General features: G+C 38.0%; 2 protein-coding genes across 5 annotated transcripts in view; one reads left to right on the forward strand and one right to left on the reverse strand.

The window, feature by feature from the left end:
* LOC145479885 (Fanconi anemia group I protein-like) overlaps positions 1 to 2,681 on the reverse strand; it is a 72,270-nt gene extending 69,589 nt beyond the window's left edge. For all 3 annotated transcript variants that reach the window (XM_081458359.1, XM_081458358.1, XM_081458357.1), the window contains exons 1-2: positions 2,591 to 2,681; positions 2,158 to 2,233 (exon numbers count right to left, since the gene is read on the reverse strand). In XM_081458359.1, coding sequence (XP_081314485.1) covers positions 2,158 to 2,233; positions 2,591 to 2,674 — 160 coding nt within the window. In that variant the 5' untranslated portion in view covers positions 2,675 to 2,681. The remainder of the gene's footprint in view (positions 1 to 2,157; positions 2,234 to 2,590) is intronic.
* Positions 2,682 to 2,856: 175 nt separating this feature from the next.
* The window catches only part of LOC145479920 (lysosomal thioesterase PPT2-A-like), a 34,065-nt gene continuing 15,865 nt past the window's right edge, over positions 2,857 to 21,056 (forward strand). Inside the window, exons 1-5 of one of the 2 annotated variants that reach the window (XM_081458397.1) lie at positions 2,857 to 3,232; positions 15,649 to 15,744; positions 19,060 to 19,114; positions 20,432 to 20,487; positions 20,847 to 20,936. In XM_081458397.1, the coding sequence (XP_081314523.1) occupies positions 2,932 to 3,232; positions 15,649 to 15,744; positions 19,060 to 19,114; positions 20,432 to 20,487; positions 20,847 to 20,936 (598 nt within the window). In that variant the 5' untranslated portion in view covers positions 2,857 to 2,931. The remainder of the gene's footprint in view (positions 3,233 to 15,648; positions 15,745 to 19,059; positions 19,115 to 20,431; positions 20,488 to 20,846; positions 20,937 to 21,056) is intronic. The other variant, XM_081458398.1, reaches the window with a different exon arrangement.

The following is a 21,056-nucleotide window of genomic DNA, read 5'->3' on the forward strand; positions in this document are numbered from 1 at the left end:
AACTCAATTTCATCCCAATATTTTTCCTCGTTGATCTGTGATAGCTCAGGGTAGCTGAAAGCACTATCCTCCCATCCTTTGATTAATGCATCTGGGTCGGGAAGAATGATTCTCCGTCCCTCTAGACTTCGATAAGCGTTCACTCTCCACTTCTCTTTGACTTTCTCGAACACTCTTGACTACTTTAAGCCCCAATTTACGCGCGAAAACAGCAAGGATTATTAATCCCTGTTTATTTGTGTTGCCTACTGGGACTTCTCTTTCTAACAAGTATGATATCAACTTTTCTACTCCCCAGCTTTTAAAATTATCTTCGTCATTTTCCGCATCTTCCCGATCAAGCGACGCCATCTTGGAAATGATGCCCCCTTTTCAACCCATAGTCCTTTGCGAAATAGATTTATTCAATATGGCGTCCAATATCCGTAAAATGGGCTATGAAAAACACATGGTGTTGAAGTGCGCCTGCGATCCCAGTTTCGGAAGAAGCCGCTGAAACAATATGGCGCGCCGTGAACGCAGTATCGACGTGTCGAAATACATTCAATTTTTTCGATTATCTTGTAATATTCAGACATTATTTTACTGGGGACGGAAAGGTGAGTTATATACTAGCTACCATATCCGATTGATTTCCTAATATAAAGATTTAAAAATAAAGTTGTGTCGTGGTTTTCTTTAGTTATCGGACAAAACGCGAGTCGCCAGCTGGCGACCAGTTCTGAAATTTAGTCGCCAGTGCTCAATTTTTGGTCGCATTGGCGACCAGTGAGTCGCAATTTCGAGCCCTGTCAAAAGTCAACTGAGTGTAAAATCGCTACTAGCACCAGCAAGGGGACCTTTACATTACTTCTGGTATTATTTTACCTGTTGAAAATTGACAAATTTACAAACGTTTATACCTCTAGTCACACAAGCGTTTCCAACGTATCAAGTTTCCCACGACGTCTAAGGAAAACAGGAAAAGTGATGAAACAATCTCCCGCATGGACAGCTTGTCAGTATAAAACCCCATGATAACATTCAGAGACTTGAAAATTGGCTGAAATGAATTCTTCAACTTTTTCTGAAAGCAAGTTTCCTCTGAAAGTTTTTGGGGTCAATTGAATAAAAGATGGTCGTGACTATAAAGTGTGACTAATCTGTACATGCATAATCTGCTTTTCACGAAAACAGTTCTGTGGTACAGAAACTATATTTCAAACACACTGACAGACGTCAAAAAAACTGTAAGGAGTTAAAAATAAAACTGATTTTTGATCATACGGACTAGAAAAACATTTAGTTATGTTTTAGAGGTTTTAAAGTTTTTGAAAGCGATTGCATTCAGATAAACGAAACGTGAGTATTTGGGCCGTGTATTCAATTTCCATAATATTTTAATCGGGTCAATGTACGACTGAAAATTAATTCCACAACACTTGATGGCAACAAACAATGAGTAATTACATAAGACCTCAGTTTTTAGTAGTTTTTCAGATGAACGTAATTCAGACTAAACGGGGCTTCACGATCTTTCACAACGCCACCGCAAAATGCGTAAATTAACATGTAGGAATAGTGGCGCTGATGGAATGTGTTTACAATCAGTAGAATTCGACATAACATTTGAGATGACGCACTGCGTGTGATAAAATTCTTAGAATTGGAATAAACACAAAACCGATAACAAAGCTTTTTTGCGTAGTATTGTGTGGCAGTTTAACAAAATAACTTGTCCCATATTCGGCCACAAATTTCCAGTTAAAATATTTTTCATTTTGGCAGAAATGTCCAGTCAGAGTGTCCGACCAGGCTAAGCTTTTACCTGTCAAAACCTCAAATTTACCGGACAATTGTCCGATGACCGACTGTTATTTGCAGGCTTGCATGATGCTCACTTGACTTTTTATGGGGCACTGTAATTTTTAATAAAGTATTTATCATGCACAAAACTGCATGAAAAAGCAAGTGGCTATGTAAGGATGCTATATATCTAACTTGTGTTTGTGCACACAAGATATGAACACGCATCAAGCAATGCATAGATCACATGATGTGCATACACTATGGATGAAACTTGTACATGTAGTCCTAAATCAGTCAAACAAGTTTGTGTTTTGTGGTAGGCACCGTCACTCTTGTAATACTCCTGATCGAAAATGACTCCACACTTGCCTTTGAATACAGCTTGAAGATATGGAAGTGGTTCTCCCCTTCCCTCGACAGCTCTGGCTTCTAACAGGTCTACAACCTATTCAACAGCAAGATTTGAAATAAGAAATAAAGTTATGAAATAAAGGCAAAGCGATAAAGAGAATACAAGCTTAAGTCTGCGAGCATATGGAAAAACAGGACAACAAAAAAGCTAATAACATGGCTTAAATTCAGGTTTTAAGCTTACATAGACTTCAATTTGCGAATAGGACTTAATAAAGCAATGTTTTATGATTTACACATATTTTACAGCAACAACATGCTTATCTGCCCCTTGAGTTGTTTGCAGTTACGTTAAGACATGCAATAAGCTATGTTCAAAGACATTCACTCTGCCAGAAGGTAGGCAGAATTCATCAGACTTTGCTGAGTGCGGCAACGAAATAACACACACCTTTTGATTTTTGAGTGTTGAGAGCGCCTGAACAAGAGAAGGGACATTATTCTCTTCGCATAAACGAATGATCTTTTCATCCATGATCCAGAAATTCGCAGAATAACCACGTGAAAACAAAAGTGTAGTACCAAATATCTTTACCGCACAGCCATGGTAGCCGCCATATTCCTTGAAGTTGGCGCCAAATTACTCGCCGTAAGAGGAGCCAGCCGCGCAAAAGACCATGTTTTTTGATTGGTTTAGTTCGTCACAGCTACTGTTGTGACCAATCAGCAGTCTTCTTACATTTGGAAGAACAATTCGCATTTCTGCACACCGTCGAGCCCACAGTCGAAGAAATGGCGAACTTTGTCTCACACGAACTTTGTTTTGCGCTTTTGTTTTTGTCTCTAACAAAAATATTTTGCTTCAAACCGGTGATCATCGTCCATGGAATACTTGATCGCGCATCGGATATGGAAGATCTTGCCTCGTTTATAACTGAGGCCCATCCTGGAACCAACATAACGCTCATAAGCTTGTTTGAGGAAGTGGATAGTTTCAAGCCTTTGTGGATGCAAGTGTCAACTATGAGGGAAAAAATACGACCTGTGATGCAAGAGGCTAAAGATGGAGTGCATATCATCGGTTTCTCGCAAGGTATTTCATGAAATGGTGTTTTGTAGCAATTTTAACTCAATGCTTATGTAACTGTAACCTCTTTCCCAGGCTCTCTCTCCTCTGCCTCCCTTGGTCGTTTGGAGAAAAACCCTGGTTGCGGCTGGTCACCTGACCGCCTGTGACACAAACTTTTCCACCGGGGGAGCGTCAACGAATAATTTTTGTTGATCATCGCTGGTCATCGCCATATTAATTCATATGCAGGCAAAGTCACCTTTGAAATTCTCCAGTCCTGTGAGCTTCCTTGTTTATTGGTCTTCAAATCTTTTTCACAACATGTGTAGTTTTGAAAATTGGGAAATATTCTGGGATGTTCCCCAGTTTTTGCAGGGGAATATTCGATCACGTGACGTTTAGACCAATAAATGCATAAGCGAATATATTTGATGGATTTTATTTATAATTATGTATCCAGTGTATTGGAGTAGTACTCTGATTTCAAATCCAGCCGGTAGAATTAATAAGAAGTAAAACTGCTTGGCTGTTTCATGTTGCCCGAAGTAACCACACGGCACATTGTTCGCTATAGATGTTTTATTTACCATTTCGCAAAATATAATTCTTGACCATGCCAAGGAACAGTGTTTAAACATACATAAACCTGATGCAGGACTTATGTCAACAAAACTGTAAATCAATTTACATTGCTGTAATTTAAATGCAAGTAAGAATACTCGGCTAATCAGCCATGTGACAGTCCCCTTGCAGTTGTTTGTGAAAGTTTCTTGAAAGCCCCGAGAACTTTTCAGGCCTGCAAAGCCATTTTTAGATAATCTGTACCTGTAAACCAAGAGGTGTATATGCCTGAAACTTCTTGTATGAAGAGAACCTCTGTTCATATTGAGAATATGTGAATAAAACAGTGCTGTTATGTTAGGGTTTGAGATTTTGCTACGGCTCTCCGGGTGCAAAAACTTTTTGGGACCTTCAAGAAACAGGCCCCTGGCCCAAGTTGTTCGAAGGCTGGATAACGTTATCCACCTTTCGAACAACCTGGGACTGAGGTCACTGGGTGTTGCTTTAAGTCTTCGAACAGTTCACATTTATTTCACTCCGTTTTCCTCGCCTTAATAATAATCATTGGGACTCTAACTTACAGGGATAAACAGATATGGATGATTGCAACAACGATCCATTTCCAAAATGTATTACAAGTTTTTATATTTAATATGAAAATTCTAACATTGCGGCATAACAAGAATATTACATATATCACAGAAAAACTAGAGAACTGATGTGCGACCTTGTAATATTGCGAGATCTCGGATGAGCTGACAATAAGCAGTCCACTGCAGAGTCCAGCCTTGCTGTTGGCGAGATCTTCGTGCGGTGGATGAACTCACGGCAATCTCGTGTTTTGCTAGCTTGTTCTGAATCTGTTGGCTTGTAATCTCATCATGTATTCGCATCTGTTGATCTATAAATGCTTTTGCATTTACAGACAACTTTGTTGGTCTTCCCGAGCACGGTAGATTCACCATGGAGCCAGTAATTTGTAGTTTCTTGATGATTCCAGAGAAGCTAGCGAGGCTTACTAGTAAACCTTTGTTCTTCAATGACCTGAATATTCCAGCTGGGCAGAGATCTTGCTTGTGAAGGAGCTCGATTCAAGTTCTCATTTAATTTGAAACTTTAGCCATGATGACTGACCTTCAAGGTGCTTTAAATGTAAAGCAAATGAGCAAATGATTTCTGGTCTAAGTAATAAACACGAATGGTCGCTATGGCAGCAAACTGGTACGGAGACTGGGGTCTGTTGCAAGAAAAATTGTGTGGTTCTACATGCTGTGAAAATGGTGTTTTGGCAAGTGTATAACATAGTGATTGAGTACAGTTGTATTTATTTATTGGACTGTGGTGTTTTGGGGTTTTGGATCAAGTCAACAATTTAGCATTCCTTCTGAAATAACCAGGTGAGTTTCATAGCTAACATTTTGTCAAGCTGTGATGCTATTTCGGCAGATTAATGGTTTCTTTTGTGCACAATGATTGGAAAGGTCATTTATATATCTCACTCAGCGAACTGTGTTTTGAAAACGTTCTTGGCCTGTTGATAAACATAGATCAAATTTTTGGGAGGAGTGAATTATTGTTCGAAAAATCACAGCGACTTATTGGGATGAGTGAATTATCGGTCGAAAGTTCGCAGTGAATCATCGCACAAAGCGAATTATCGTTCGAAAAATCGCACGGATCAAAACACTAGGTGTCACACAAATGCAAGGCAATTTCATAGAAATGTCGTTTCAAGCAAAATTTCTTTGAAAAGACAGGAATTTCGTGGAAATTCGTTTGCATTACTTTTGCACAATACTGTATATGATCGCTCCGTGTTTAACACCTCATGAATATTGATGGTTCTTTCCCTGCTCCTTAGTCATCTCTCATCTTAGTCATCTTAGTTTTGTTCAACAAGTTTCCCGAAAATGTTTTGATCTTTGACAGTATACAAATATTAAGGCTTTTTTTTTTGAGGTTTAAAAGATGATATCTCCCGTGGGAATATGCTGTCAGCTTGTTCGTAGTCTGCGCCGGGAAAAAATATCCTGCAAATGCAGCCATATTTCCAGCTGTGCAGAAGTTCATGGCCATCATCTTCATTCACCATTTCCCTTTTCCCGGGAAAAAATCTTTTGACTCAGCAGAGACTTAAAATTGAGTTTCACGGTGGCTTTACAAAGTTGTTGTGCCTTTCACTCATCCACTTTGACACTCACAAGTTCTGTAAATGTAAGGCGGTGTTTGTCTTTGATTATGCACTGTACGCGGCTAATTGAGTTATTTTTTTGTAAAAAAAAATACCTCTTAGTCGGCGCGTCGGGTATGTCATGGACGGGTCAATGGGTGAGTGAGTGAGTGAGTGAGAGATGTATGTATGTCACACCAATCAGATTGGATCTACTATAAACAGCCAATCAAATTTCTTGTTGTAAAGGTAAATGGTATGCGTGAAGATTTGATCCCGATAGAGTCCAGAACGGCCATATTTATTCTTCCATAAAAGAGGAGGAAGTATTCATATACTGGGTTTACTTCGACATTTTCTGTTGGTTAGGCCGAGGATTTTAGTTAAATGAACGAGATGAGCCTTGAGGTTTGGAACAGTTCGTGAGTTAGTAGTATGCAAATGCAACGAGATATTTTATTTTTAGTTACAAAGGTAATTTGATACTTTTGTTTTTCACAAGGAATAAATTCAATTAGAGGTCACAAATCGTCGCGTCTAGTTCTTAGGACATGTTTTAGAGGGGACGAGACTTTAGATTTGAAACAGTTCTCACGTTTACAATATTGAGTGCGGGTAGCAATTGCTTTGTTCTTGTTGCATGCAAATATAACAAGACATTTTTGTTTTTTAGTTACAAAGTGTAATTTGACACTCTTGTTTTTCACAAGGGAGTAAATTCAATTAGAGCTGACGAATCGTCACCACTCTTTCCCACAAGATGTTTGCTATCTTTAGTTAACAAATGGTAACTTAACACTTTTGTTTTTTATATGGGAGTAAATTCAATTAGAGCTGACAAGTTATCGGCTATTGTTTCCAGGATATTAAACAAAAAAGAAGGTTTCGTTTCTGGACGGTTTTTACGTCTCTGCAGTAGCAGTTTAATAGTTTTATTTGATGACATTCATTTCATTCCAATATTTTTAAAGGTAAAAAGTATGAAAACTGTTCAAATGTTCTTTGAAGACTGCGTGGCACCAAGTTAAAGTGCATTTAATTAAATCAGACTTTCAACGTGTCAGAGGTTTTTTTTCTCTTTCTTTCTAGTTTCGGTGAAGTTGTGTTGTGTTGTGTTGTGCTGTGTAAAAAGGTAAACTTACGACTTGTATAAAATGCGAAAAAGTCTCTAAATTAACTTGAGTATTTTTGGGCAAAAATTTCTCTTGGGGTTTGGAAGGGTTATGTGATCGGTGAGCGAGGGAGTTATGCATGTGCGCGTGTCACACCAATCACAGTGAGGGTTGTATCAAAGAGCGAATCAAATTGCCTGTTAGAAAATAAGATGGTATCTACATTAATCTGGAAACGTAACATCGCAACCAAAAAAACTTGTCAAATTAACCAAATCATTACTGTACCATGAATGTTTCTATCTCCAAAACTTCACAGAAAAAAATAACTCTTGCACGCCTTGCGTGCCTATGTTTTTACGCATAGTGGGCTTGTTACTGTAAACAGATATCAAGGTACATGTTATTCATGTGATGATGTTTTATTTGTAGGTGATTGAAAATGCACACAAGTGAAACTTGATACTCATGCCTTTCTTTCTTATGTGACACAACTTGAAACGTGATTTGAATTGTGCTGAAAAAACTCACAAGTTCAAAGTGTGTTGATATCATAATTGTTCGGAGGGTTGCTTTACACCACAGAGCCTGGATTCAATGCTAAAGTAACACCAAGAATGGGTGAAACTATGCCTTCAGTGGCAGAGTATTTTGATGTTTCAATCCTGGGTTCACTTAACTTTATGTGCATTGTAGCAAAATCAACGCTGCCGACAAATTAGCGCCCGCTTCTTTATTTACTCAAAAATCAATTATCTATTTTGCTCACACTTAAGGAAACGAGAATTACTGGCACGTTGTGGAAATTTTCATCACTATAACTAGTGCTTTTAGTTTGAAAGATACATATAGTAGGGAAAGCATCACCTACTCTATATAGCAGTATTTGATAAGCTAGCCCAGGAGGGTGGCATGGGGGAAGGGGTAATCCCAGAAAAGTTGGGTGGGGCTGTGCAGCCCACTTCCCAAAACCCTTACCCTATTTATGACCAAACTATGCGATTTTTGCTACCCTATTTATGACGTGGCCAAAAATTTGATACCCTACAGTTGTATTTATGACCATTGCGGCTGGCACAGTTGCCCTAAACAGAAGTTTTGAAGGGCTTTTGTTGACGGTCTTATTGATAATGATGAAAAAGTAGTTTCTTCTAAATAACATACCCAATTCAAGACTAGAGTGCTAAAACCATACCCTATCTGAGACCAAAATGGCCAAAATCGATACCTATTTATGACCACAACTACTGAAAAACCCTACCCTTTGAGGCCACACCTACTTATATAGCCCATATAAGGGAGTACCCCCCTCCCCTCCCCGGGGCAAGCAAGATGTTTATATAGTCATCCTGGGAGTCATTGCCTTATGCCAAATACTTATTGTCAAGATGTTTCCATATTAACTTTATTTAGCGAGGTAACGCAGACGACTACAGATTTTGATTTTTCCCCGGTGAAAAACAAATTTGCTTTAAGAGTGCCTGCCTGTAAAAATCAGACAAATTCTTAATTTCGCGGCAAGGGTCAAAAATTCGATTTTGCTCATATTCTTATGGTAGATAGGCTAGGGCATGACAAAAACTACTGGATGGTTTTTTGGCAAAATATCCTTTTATTTCAAAGAAATATGCAAATTACCAAATTCCGTTAAAATCGTCATTTGACGCACCATTTTATCAAGCAAGTTTGATGGCCTCGCATGCAAAACCACATCATTCTTCCGTCTTTAAAACACTCAAATATTCTTGTGCAATGTTTAAATGTGTACTGGGTTGATTTTAGGGAATGTTGCGTTGCCTTTTTGGGTGCAAAATAATTAAATTTCGAAGACATGTATTTCATTCACTTAAAAGTACTTCGTGAATATAATTAATTTTCACCATGTGCGAAACCTTCAAATGGATCAAGCTTCTGGTGGTTGAATCGCAGAAGGATGGTCTACAGAATCCTGTAAAAATTTCTTTGGGCAAATGATTGTGAGCGACGCGAGAGCTTTCCAAAGTACGTCAAAAATGCAAATATTTGACCATCCGTCGTCAAATTTCAACTTACAGGTTAGACGTATATTTTAGCATGTGCCACATGACTTGACGTATGTTAAGTTGAAATAGACACAGAGCTGATAATTTCGAAATGTTCTAACCTCATTTGCTGTAAAAGGCGGGTCCAAAGCCGATTTGACGTGTTTCTCTCACCATTCGTCGCACGTAAAGCAGAAGTTTGCTTTTGTTTACATAACGTCCGATGTACATCGCCAACTGTCAACTTATTTAACTGTCGAATACCATGAATCTTTGACCTTCTTTCGACACACATGATCACCACTGCATCTAAGTCAAAAATGGCGAAGTGATTTGTAGATAGTTGCTTGCTTTGCACTACACCAAAACATTACGTTTGATCATCATGGTTTGATGGCTTGAATCCTTGCTTGCAGCCGTTCCTTGTTCGTCACGCAATGCTGTCATCCCATTTTAGGGGGTAGGGGTAGGACAATTTCTATCCTGATACGTAAGGCTCCGTAAGGCTTGGAATCACTGGGAGCACACAATCGTGTTGAGTAGGAAGAGATTGAATTAAGAAATGAAAAGAATGAATAGTTTACCATTGCCCCTGTTGTTATCTTTTACTCGACCACCGCTACCTACATGCCCTGCGTAATACTGCAACGTCAACTCATACCTAGGTCTTTTCGCGCTATGCAATTATTTTTGGTTTACATGTAATACAGTGGGCTACCCTCAGGGAAATGGGTGGTGACCGCTTAATGGGGCTAGCCGCTTAAATAGAGGTTGGTGTACCTTGAATATTTAATTTTTCACTGTCGGCCTATAAATTTCTTGGTGAACATGGAGTCAATTCAAGACAATCATGATAGACGTGTGTTTGAATTATCACTCGTCATGCATCTTCAATTTCAGACTCTTAACTGCCATCGCCCTTTCCAAAACAAAGTTCTTAAATTTTGGGTGGCCGCTTAAGAGGCCCTGCGCCTAAGAAACGACCGATGATTTCCGGCTAAAAAATAAAATCGGCCGATTTTTATCTCCTAAGTAGAGGTTACCGAATACTATTTAAAAATGAATTTCTTTTGTTTCAGTTTCGCTTTAAACCAAAAATATTGAGCCGCAAACTTTTTCCGTCTGATAGCAGCAAAATCAGGCCGAAAATAAGCCCCCGCAAAAAACTGTTCAGAAATTACTATCGCAACGTAAAGTAATGAGAAAACTACACAGTGTTGAAGAAAAAGGCCTTTTTATGCAATATCATTCGATAAACATCAAAAAAGTGCCGAAGCGATTAAAAAAGTAAAGTTTCAAATATTGCATACTAAATTAGATGGAACGTTGGAGCTGATTTTAAAATAATTATTTCTCAAAAGTTCAAGGCTTTTGAAAGCAATCACAGTGATGAATTAGACATTGGAGGGATATACATCACGTTTCTGGAAAAACGTTTTTCGGCCAAAGTATATTGACCTTGTACAAAGCGTTCAAAGTTACCATATTTACCGTTATTCTGCTACTTCGGCGAAACACTTCTCTTTTGCCAATACGGCCGTGGATAGCGTGATAAACGCCACTTTAAACCTTGCTAGGCATTCAAAGATCATCCTAAGTAGAAGGACGTAGAATTAAAAGAGAAAGTAAGATGAAAAATATGCAGAAAAAGAAAATAACTCGAAATTACCATCTGCTAACGAAAGTTGAATCTGGAAAATGTCGTGGCGTGACAGCGGCCATTGACGTCATTTGTATAAATAGCGGCGGAATCCAAACGAATGCACAAATAGGAAAACAATTTTTCCCAGCCAGAAAACGTTTAGTGGAACAATGTTATGTTATTTTTGACAAATGATGGTCACTGAAAAAGGAAAACCTCCCCAACCGCCATACCGTTTTGGCCGCAGCGTGATCTGAGTTATGGGGTCACGACTGGATCCCTAGCCGCTGGCCGCCCGAAGGACATTGCAGACTCGTTTTCCCACGCTCTTGCGACTTGACGTGACAAATGACGTCAATGGCCGCTGTCACCATTTCAAGTTATTTTCTTTTTCTGCGTATTTTTCATCTTCCTTTCTCTTTCAATTCTACGTCCTTCTACTCAGGATGGTCTTTGAATGCCTAGCAAGGTTTAAAGTGGCATTTATCACGCTATCCACGGCCGTATTGGCAAAAGAGAAGTGTTTCGCCGAAGTAGCAGAATAACGGTAAATACGGTAACTTTGAATGCTTTATACAAGGTCAATATACTTTGGCCGAAAAATATTTTTCCAGAAACGTGATGTATATCCCTCCAATGTCTGAATTATCACTGTGATTGCTTTCAAAAGCGTTGAACTTTTGAGAAATAATTATTTTAAAATCAGCTCCAACGCTCCATCTAATTTAGTATGCAATATTTGAAACTTTATTTGTTAATCGCTTCGGCAGTTTTTTGATGTTCATCGAATAATATTGCATTAAAAGGCCTTTTTCTTCAACACTGTGTAGTTTTCTCATTACTTTGCGTTGCGATAGTAATTTCTGAACAGTTTTTTGCGGGGGCTTATTTTCAGCCTGATTTTGCTGCTATCAGACGGAAAAAGTTTGCGGCTCAATATTTTTGGTTTAAAGCGAAACTGAAACAAAAGAAATTCATTTTTAAATAGTATTCAGTAACCTCTACTTGGGAGATAAAAATTGGCCGATTTTATTTTTTAGCCGGAAATCATCGGTCGTTTCTTAGGCGCAGGGCCTCTTAACAGGGGTAGAGACAATAATGAAACCCTTATCGGAATGACCCAATGGTGGCCGCGGAGGTAAACAGTCAATAGGTGTTTTATTTACAATATTTTGCTGACGATAATTTTGGACTGTATTGACAACAGTCCACTATTTTCTGTTACATACCAATGCCTCGCCACTAGGCAAACAAAATACGCCAAATAAAATGGCATGGCCAGGGCTATTTACTCACGTAATTACTAATTAAATTTAGTCTGTGTTTCTCACGAATTAGACACGTTGTGATTTCCTATTTTTATTTCAGCTAGTTCTTGCTTCATTGATCTATAATTTGTTTATGGCGATTTTCTTAAAATTCTAGTGAGTACAGGCACTAGCTTTATCAGCTGTTGTCTGAAACGTCAGAACGTACAACAAACGTGATTTGGACCGACGCCACGTACACTATAGAACACGATTTTATAAATATACACATAGTATTATATATATGAACAAACAGATGAACAATGATTAAATTGTTTCACTTATCCTGAGAGTACTCTATACAAAATAGATCAAAATGTGCAGCATATGCCGTGACAGCATTGCGTGACGAACAAATAACAGCTGTAAGATTGTGCTGCGCCGACACGCTTATCAGCAATGGTGAGCAATCGATCAAACGCAATATTTTGGCGAAGCGTAAAGCAAACGACTCAGCCATTTTAGACTTAGATGCAGTGATGTTCATAAGCGCAGAAAGATAGTCACAGATTCATAGTATTCGACCAATAATAGGTTGACAGTAGGCGATGTACATCGGACGTTAACCTTGTGTAAACAAAAGCAAACTTCTGCATTATGTGCGACGAATGGTGAGAGACCACTAGAAACTCGTCAAATCGGCTTTGGACCTGCCTTTTACAACAAATAAGGTTAGAACATCTCGAAATTATCAGCTCTGTGTCTATTTGAACTTATTATAGGTCAAGTTGTGTGGCGCATGCTAAAATATACGTCTAACCCGTAAGTTGAAATTTGACGACGGATGGTCAAATATTTGCATTTTTGACGTACTTTGGAAAGCTCTCGCATCACTCACAATCATTTGCCCAAAGAAATTTTTACAGGATTCTGTAGACCATCCTTCTGCGATTCAACCACCAGAAGCTTGATCCATTTGAAGGTTTCGCACATGGTGAAAATTAATTATATTCACGAAGTACTTTTAAGTGAATGAAATACATGTCTTCGAAATTTAATTATTTTGCACCCAAAAAGACAACGCAACATTCCCTAAAATCAACCCAGTACACATTTAAACATTGCACAAGAATATTTGAGTGTTTTAAAGACGGAAGAATGATGTGGTTTTGCATGCGAGGCCTTCAAACTTGCTTGCTAAAATGGTGCGTCAAATGACGATTTTAACGGAATTTGGTAATTTGCATATTTCTTTGAAATAAAAGGATATTTTGCCAAAAAAACTATCCAGTAGTTTTTGTCATGCCCTAGCCTATCTACCATGAAAATATGAGCGAAATCGAATTTTCGACCCTTGCCGAGTTATTTCCCATTTTTATGGACAGGGACTCTTAATTAACCGCGCGGCCATGGGCCGAGCGCGGTTCTAGGTTTACCTGTGGTTTATTTTTTTTTTTTTTTTGTCGGTGACCAGACGCAGACCTCCGCTCGGCCAAATTTTGAGTCACACAACGTGTGATGTTTTTGCGCCAGAAGCTGTTAAAACATAAATACACGGACAATTTTACGGATATTGTTTTCTTTTTTGTGGATAAAATATATTTTCCTTTCGTTTTATCAAAAGCGTTGGATTTAAAGGGAGTAATAAATACGCTAAAAAAAGGTATTACGTCAGCCATGGAATGCGTTGACGTTGCAGCTTTCACTTTCGGTACGTGACAAATAAGATCGTGTTTACTTTGCAAGTTTATTTCACCAGAAGCGACATTCATTAATTTATTTGTAATTTTGCGAGTATTTCTTGTGGTTTTAGGCAAATGAAGTAAATTCTTTGGCTGTTTCATTGCAGCGAGTTCATAGATCGGAAGGAAAATTAAATATTTGCAAGCCAAGCAAAGAACTTGTCAGAACGTGCAAGGATTACGTCATTGGTAGGGAAATAACCACCGTACTAAAGATAGCCGTGGATAACGCAATTCTTGAATTATGTGACTTGTGTGACTTCTTTGCTAGCCCTTTACTCAAGGGAAAAAACAATTTAATTTAATCGTGACTTTTAAGAAAGAAAGCTGTTGTTAATAGTGTTCGTATCTTCATGCCCATACATATCCCGAAGAAAGTTCCAGATTAAGACTATTACGTCATCGGAGATTTCACACCGGTTATGACTGATGGTGCAATAATACAGTTTGTGTTGATCAAGTAATGTGGTGTCTGCAGTAATCAATGAATCATCAAGGATTGCTTTTGGAATGTACAATGCGTTGCGACTGTAGTGCTAAGAAAACAGTTAAATTTTAAACGCGCGGTTATAAGATCTAACATCTTCTTGTTACTCTTGAAAAGCTTAGACCTTCAACACAGGATTACTTTTATTCAAGGTTTTCGATTCAATCAGTCCTCAGATAAGAACCATAATTTGACCTTGCTGTTATTCATTGTTATTTATATAATTTCATTCGGAAGTTTTTTACAGCTGTTATTCAGCCATTCAGCCTTTCACAACCAGCTGTTCAAAAACAAACTACAGCCATTCATCCATTCAAAAATTTCCCTCAGCCGTTTGGCCCCATCAGCTCAAAGAGTTTCATCAGCCGCTCAGCCGTTCAACCTCATCCTTTCAAAAATAATTATTTTCCTCAGCCATTCAGCCATTCGACCTCATCTGTTCAAACATTTTCCTCAGCCATTCGACCTCATCCCTTCAAAAATTTTCCTCAGCCATACAGCCGTTCAACCTTATCCGTTAAAAAACTTTCCTCAGCCATTCAGCCATTCAACCTCATCTGTTCAAAAACTTTGTACAGCCGTTCAGCCATTCAATGTATCTGTTTTGAACAGTTTGTGGATCCGTTTCTTATCCATTCACTTGCCATGCATTCAGCCGTTCGAACGAATACTGTAAGTTTTCATGTGAGAGGTCACAGATATAAAAGTGGGTAGTTGTTAGTGACTGCTCGATGTCACATTCCGCCACCAATGGAACTGAATTATTGCAATTAACAGACACAACACACAAATCAAATCTAGAAGTCTGCCATGCTACTTTAATAATCAATTTCCCAACCTACATTGTGCACTTAAGTATATTATGTACGTATGATACACCAAAACATACGGTACAAACAGTACACTTGAGGTTTTGAAACCCACAAAGTTTGTCATGGCAACAACCAAAACATTCTGCCACCCCTCCCGCCCAACAGATTTTTTTACCAACCAGGGTCTTTCTCCCAATGACCAAGGGAGGCAGAGGAGAGAGGGCCTGGGAATGAGGTCAATGTAACTGGACAAATCGGATTTGCCATTGTACCCCAGAGTATGAAGTGAAATCATCTCACATTTTTTCTTAGATAAAAAAAAGCAAAATCATGTTTTTAATTAGTATAGAAGGCGTTGACAGTAAAAGGTTTAAACTGGAAGTGAAATCTTGCTGTGTATAGACTTTGTTGATCGATTTCTTGTGACAGTCACAAGAACTGGAGAATGTGGGTGCAGGAAGGGGTGGAGGTGGTAGGGAAGGGTACATATATTATAATACAAGAATCATTGAGCTATCATAGAGTGCTCACATTTCTGTCAGAAACAATCCTCAGCCATTACTGGTCAGTCTTTTTAACCTTGTCAATTTTAAGAATAGGTTGCTTCCACCAAACCATTTGCAATTAATTTCTCTCTTCTATTCAGGTGGTCTCACAGTACGTGCAATCTTGGAGACCATGGATGATCACAATGTTGATACTTTTATTTCACTTTCCAGTCCTCAGATGGGACAATATGGAGGTATTTAAGATAATACTATTCACATCCCACTGGATAGGTTGGTAGTCCGGCCTGCAAGATGACCTCCCTAGTTGCTCCAACAGTTTGTTGGTACTTATAGACCCACCTGGACCGAGAGAGGTACAGGAACCAAGATAGGGTGGTTCCACATTGTTTTATACCAAAACAAGAGTCCTGTGCTGTAAAAGTGTGTAGGGTTATATCAGGGAAAACCAAATCGTATTTCATACATGAGGCAGGTTAGGAGGATTAGAAATAGTGCAAACCCAAGATGCATAACTTTCTAGAATTCTCCCACTCTGTCAGGGTCCGAAATTGCGCTTTCCTGGTCGCCAATGCGACTAAAAATTTTGCACTGGCGACCAGAATTTCACAGCTGGTCGCCAGCGGGCGATTAACTATTTCAAGTCCCAATAATTACACAAACTTTGATTTTCAGCCAAATTAATTAAAATAAAATTCAAAGCCGCCCACCAATTGGTCACATACTTTTTACCTTTCCGCTGCTTTTGAAGTACAAAACCGATTTTCCTGTTATTATAAACCTACCATAACGTTTCACAGTTACGATCAGTGCGAAGCTTCGCCGCCATGTTTTTCCAGCGGTTTCCCATAACATACGTATTGCGGGCGCAGAAGGCCACGTGCGTTCTTCTGCCATGAACCTTTATTCAGGCGATGTGGTGTCCAACGATGTCCTTAACTCTTTCCGTAATTTATTACAAAGTGGAGACGGAACATCCACGAAGAAATTAGTGGAAGATTTCGATATTCAACATGGCAATCCATTGATCGTCTTGACAGAACACAAAAGGAAAGATCGTTTTGCACATAGACCAAAGAACCAAACGGCAGTTTTCAGTCGGGTACATTTCTTCTCCAAAAGGTAGAGACAGGAGAAGGTATAAAATTGACTTGAAACATTTGGCAGTCGCACGAAACTGTGTATATGGCCGACATTCGATTCGTTCGTCATGGGTTTTCAGTGGTAGGTGTAAAAATAATCAGCATGTTTGTATTTAATCTTATCGTTAGCGGAAAAATCGCCATCATTGCGGCCCCAAATGCGTTCTCTTCGTTCCGATTCTTAAAAGAAAAATTGGCGAGCAGAATTTTCCATCTGGCGACCAAAAATTTTGGTTTGTGTTTCGCTGTGAAGGAAAAATTTTGTTGACACTTTTTGGCAACCACATTTTTCCATATGGCGACTGAAAAAAAAATTTCAGTCGCCAGTTGGTGCCCGCCTGAAAAAGTTAATTTCGGACCCTGTCTGTGAGTGTTTAGATGAGGCTATGCAAACATACAAAAAAGTCCTTTATTGCTTTTATAAATATTTCTCAAAAATAATTTAACAACGGTGTTTACATACTCTCATCTTAACATACCCATCGACCAGTGAGAGGGTGCATACTGACTATCTAAGTATTTGAAAAGCCAATATAGCAGTAAACCAATATAGCTTGGGGTACTCTCCCATACCATCTGTGGACCTCACTGGACATTGTCTTTTAGTCCTTCAAAGGGCCACCCATACAACTTTATTGAGTTTAGCACTAAACTCACCAGTTCTTTGGTTACCTCTCAATGGTCCATTTTTGCCATCAAGTTTGCCCAACAATTCACCATCAGTACTTCCAATAAGACTTCAGCACCTGCCACCTACTTCAAATCTTACTGAAAGTGCTGCGCCACAGCTTGGGTGGCGACAAGCAAAAGGGAACAAGACAAACCCAGATCTAAAAGATCTGGATTCTGGTATAACCACTGTTTTGCAACCCTCAAAATCAAAACACTCTTTGCAATAGACTTCTTCAATCAAACAGGGAGACCTTTCATGTCTGCAGAGCAAAGATGTTTCACATTCATGGAGAAAATGTTGGCGATGACCAAGGTGGAAGGCGATGATGAAGGTGGAAGGCCACCATGTGAAATCTATTGGCATCTTCCCGATGCTTCTGTCCTATTTTGTATATTTATTTTCCGACCACAATCTTGCTCACACATAAGCTTACAACATGCTCTTTGGGTGTCTGGAAAACCCGAATAGCAAACAGTTGTGAATAGCAAACAGTGAATAGTCCCGAACATCAAATAGCAAAAAGTACGAATAGTGTGAATAGTCTTGAATAGTGCGAATAGTGGCAAATAGGTGGGGGTGGGGGGGGGGGAGTAGTGACGAATGACAGAAATTTGGTACCCAGTATCTTGCAGTCAACCTCGCAGCAACGTGGGATGGGAGTTTCTCCTAAAAAGCATAGACGCTTATCAGAGCAAAAGAGGTTCCTAAACCTAATTTCTTCTGTTTTCACCACTGCAAAAGCATCAATACGTCTTTATAAGGTTATCATCGTGATTTCTGTTTTCTTAATGTTAGTGATGGACAGCCGTAGCCTGAGTTCTGAGAAGAAAAGGTAATAAATTCACTGAAATTCTGTTGCTTATGAAGATAATCAATTAACGCAAGATGTAGCTTAGATGTTGTTGTTTTTATAACCGGTTAACAGAGCAGCTTGTTTGTGTCTTCTCAGTTGATAAATAAAATATTAGTCACAGATCACTTGCCTCACATAGGTATTTTATTGGTTTTTTTCACAGAATGTGCTTAGTCAAATCTATCAGCGTCCATAGATAAATGCCATTGTTCCACGTGATCAATTTCAATGAATCCAGATCAGTGCTGAACTAAAGTAGTAACTATTGATGACTATTCACCGCTGTTTGCCACTATTTGCACCATTTGAGACTATTCATACTATTCGCTATTCACAACTATTAGCCATTCACTATTTGGGTTTTCCAGACACCCATGCTCTTTTAAAATCCAGCAATGCGGCAGATGAAATGGGACATGCTAACATCCTTCTACATCTCCACAAAATTAATGGTTTTGGGTAAAACACGATTTCTCTCTGCAAGTGTTGGGAAATGAGAATTTGACCTTCTGCTGGCTGACTACAACTGCAAATTGATTTCATGAAGCAACAATAAATCACTGAGTAAACTTACTTGGTTGTTCAGACCATTCAGTGTTTGTGTTCCTTCCTGTGATGGAAGTTTGATATTCAATTTTTCAAAGCTTTCTTCTCTGTTCCCAACATTTTCGCCTTGAGTGTGGAGCCATTTCCGGAGACTAATATTCCACAATAATTATGCTACCACTATTTGCTTGACAGAAGTCTATTGCACAGCGTGTTTTGATCCAAAGGTCGCGTAACAGTGAAAACAGTGGTTACGTAGTGATTACCATTGAGTCACCATGTTTTCCAACAACATTGTTATCAGTTTTAATAACGTTATTTTATATGCCTTGCATAGATACCAGCTATCTAAAGCCTTATCTTCCATCAATTGCTACCAAAGATATCTACATGTAAGTATTACAAGGAGTGGTCATGCATGGATTCATACATGTATAACATACAATAATTTATAACTGTACAATTTATTATAATATATCACAGAAGTAAGTGGTTTTGATAATCCTTGCAGTCTTTCCTTTTTGGTTCTCCTTCATAAGATGTCAAAATACCAATACCTTATACTGGTCTGCACAGGGCTGTCATTAAAGGCTGGCAGTGGGCTGAAACAGCCGGCTATGGGCCAATCTTCCGCTGTCTGCCAAAATGGTGCCCGCACTGGAGAAATTGAGGCAGTCGTTGCTGATTATGTTTTTTCCACTCTCAACCAAGTTTGCAGAGCACTGATCAGTAGTTTTGTGGCTGCATATGTTGTCACAGTTATAAATAGGAAAGATTTTCTGATTGAGACTGCTGAGATTTTTAGTAGAAGAATGGTCTTCCAGAAATCGTTCAAAAAGTAAAGCTGAATTTATTTTCCTCTTAATAGTATGTTTTCATTAATATTCAATAATATCGTGTTAGTGTATCTGTAGTCTCTTGTCATAACTGATGTTAATTATTATTTGTAATACTGTTAGTTTATAAGTGGTCTCTAGTCATTGTGGTCAATTTTAGTCTCTTTAGTTCTCTTGTTACCTTTAGTTGTATTTAGCTGTACTTAGTTGTATATTAATAATTCCTGTAAACATGACCCACCTAGATTAGCTCAGCTACCCACAGGCATGTTATAATTGTATGTTTAATTTTAAAACAAAATAAAATGTATGTATGTATATGTATGGTTGTTAACATAAAACATGGTAAATATGGCCATTGGCTTGATTGTTCCAAATTTGGGACTTCTGAAGAGTGCTGTGACAAATTCTTTATCTTAACACGAGACAAATTCTGGGGCAAAGAGAGTTGAGTGCTGCCTTGAGTACGGAGATTCAAAAATATACATGTACTCGACAAATTCTTGAAAGATCAAAAGTTCCACATTACTTTTTAAAGAAAGGAAATGGTTAGGGAAACTCTGGGTTTAAGTAAATAGTTTTTTTTTTTAATTAAGAAAGAGTAAAAACAACAACAACAACAAAAGCTAAGGGGAAAAAAGAAGAAGTAAAAATTTATCATCTTGCCATCTTGAGGACTCAAACCCACTTGTCTACCTCTTGATATTTAGGTGTGTACATGTAAATGCAATAATATTGCACCACATCAATAGTTACATAAAATTGAACTAAAGGTACATATTGAACTATAAATGTTCTCCTTACTATTGAGCAACATTCACTTTCTGTTAGAATTTACTAGTAGTAAATTTATTATTTTCATATCTCTTTCAGATTGTTTTACACTCCATATTTTCAAAGAACATTTTCTTTAGCAAATTATTGGAATGGTGAGGATATGTACTTTACACACTCTTTTTCTATTGGCTCAGTTAGAAAATTAACATGTCAAATTAAAGGAAATTATGAACTGAAAGTCTTAATTTTCAACTAAAAACAATAAATTTATTTTCAAAGAACATTCTCTCCCAGCAAACTATTGGAATTGTAAGAATAATGTATGCTTTGCATACTTTATTTTATTGGAGTTAATTTTAAAAAATTAATTTGTCAAATTAAAGAAAATTTATAAATAATTTTGCAATTCTTAATTTTTAACCAAAAACAATTTGGTTACTAGGTATCCTGTTTACACTGTTGAAATCATACATAATGTATTAAAATTATGAAGTGTATTTTTCTTTTCTAGATCCATATCATGAGGACAAAAATTATGAGTTTAATATATTCCTACCAGTAGTGAACAACCTTGATGCTTCAAAGTTCTTCAATGTAACAGGTATTTGAAACCATTAAAAATTCAGAATCATTAATTTTCATTGCACCTTTTAACTATCATATAATAATAATGATAGTAGTAGTAATAATAATAATAATAATAATAATAGTAGTAGTAATA

This window comes from Orbicella franksi, chromosome 2, assembly GCF_964199315.1.
Source record: "Orbicella franksi chromosome 2, jaOrbFran1.1, whole genome shotgun sequence".
Lineage (NCBI taxonomy): Eukaryota > Metazoa > Cnidaria > Anthozoa > Scleractinia > Merulinidae > Orbicella > Orbicella franksi.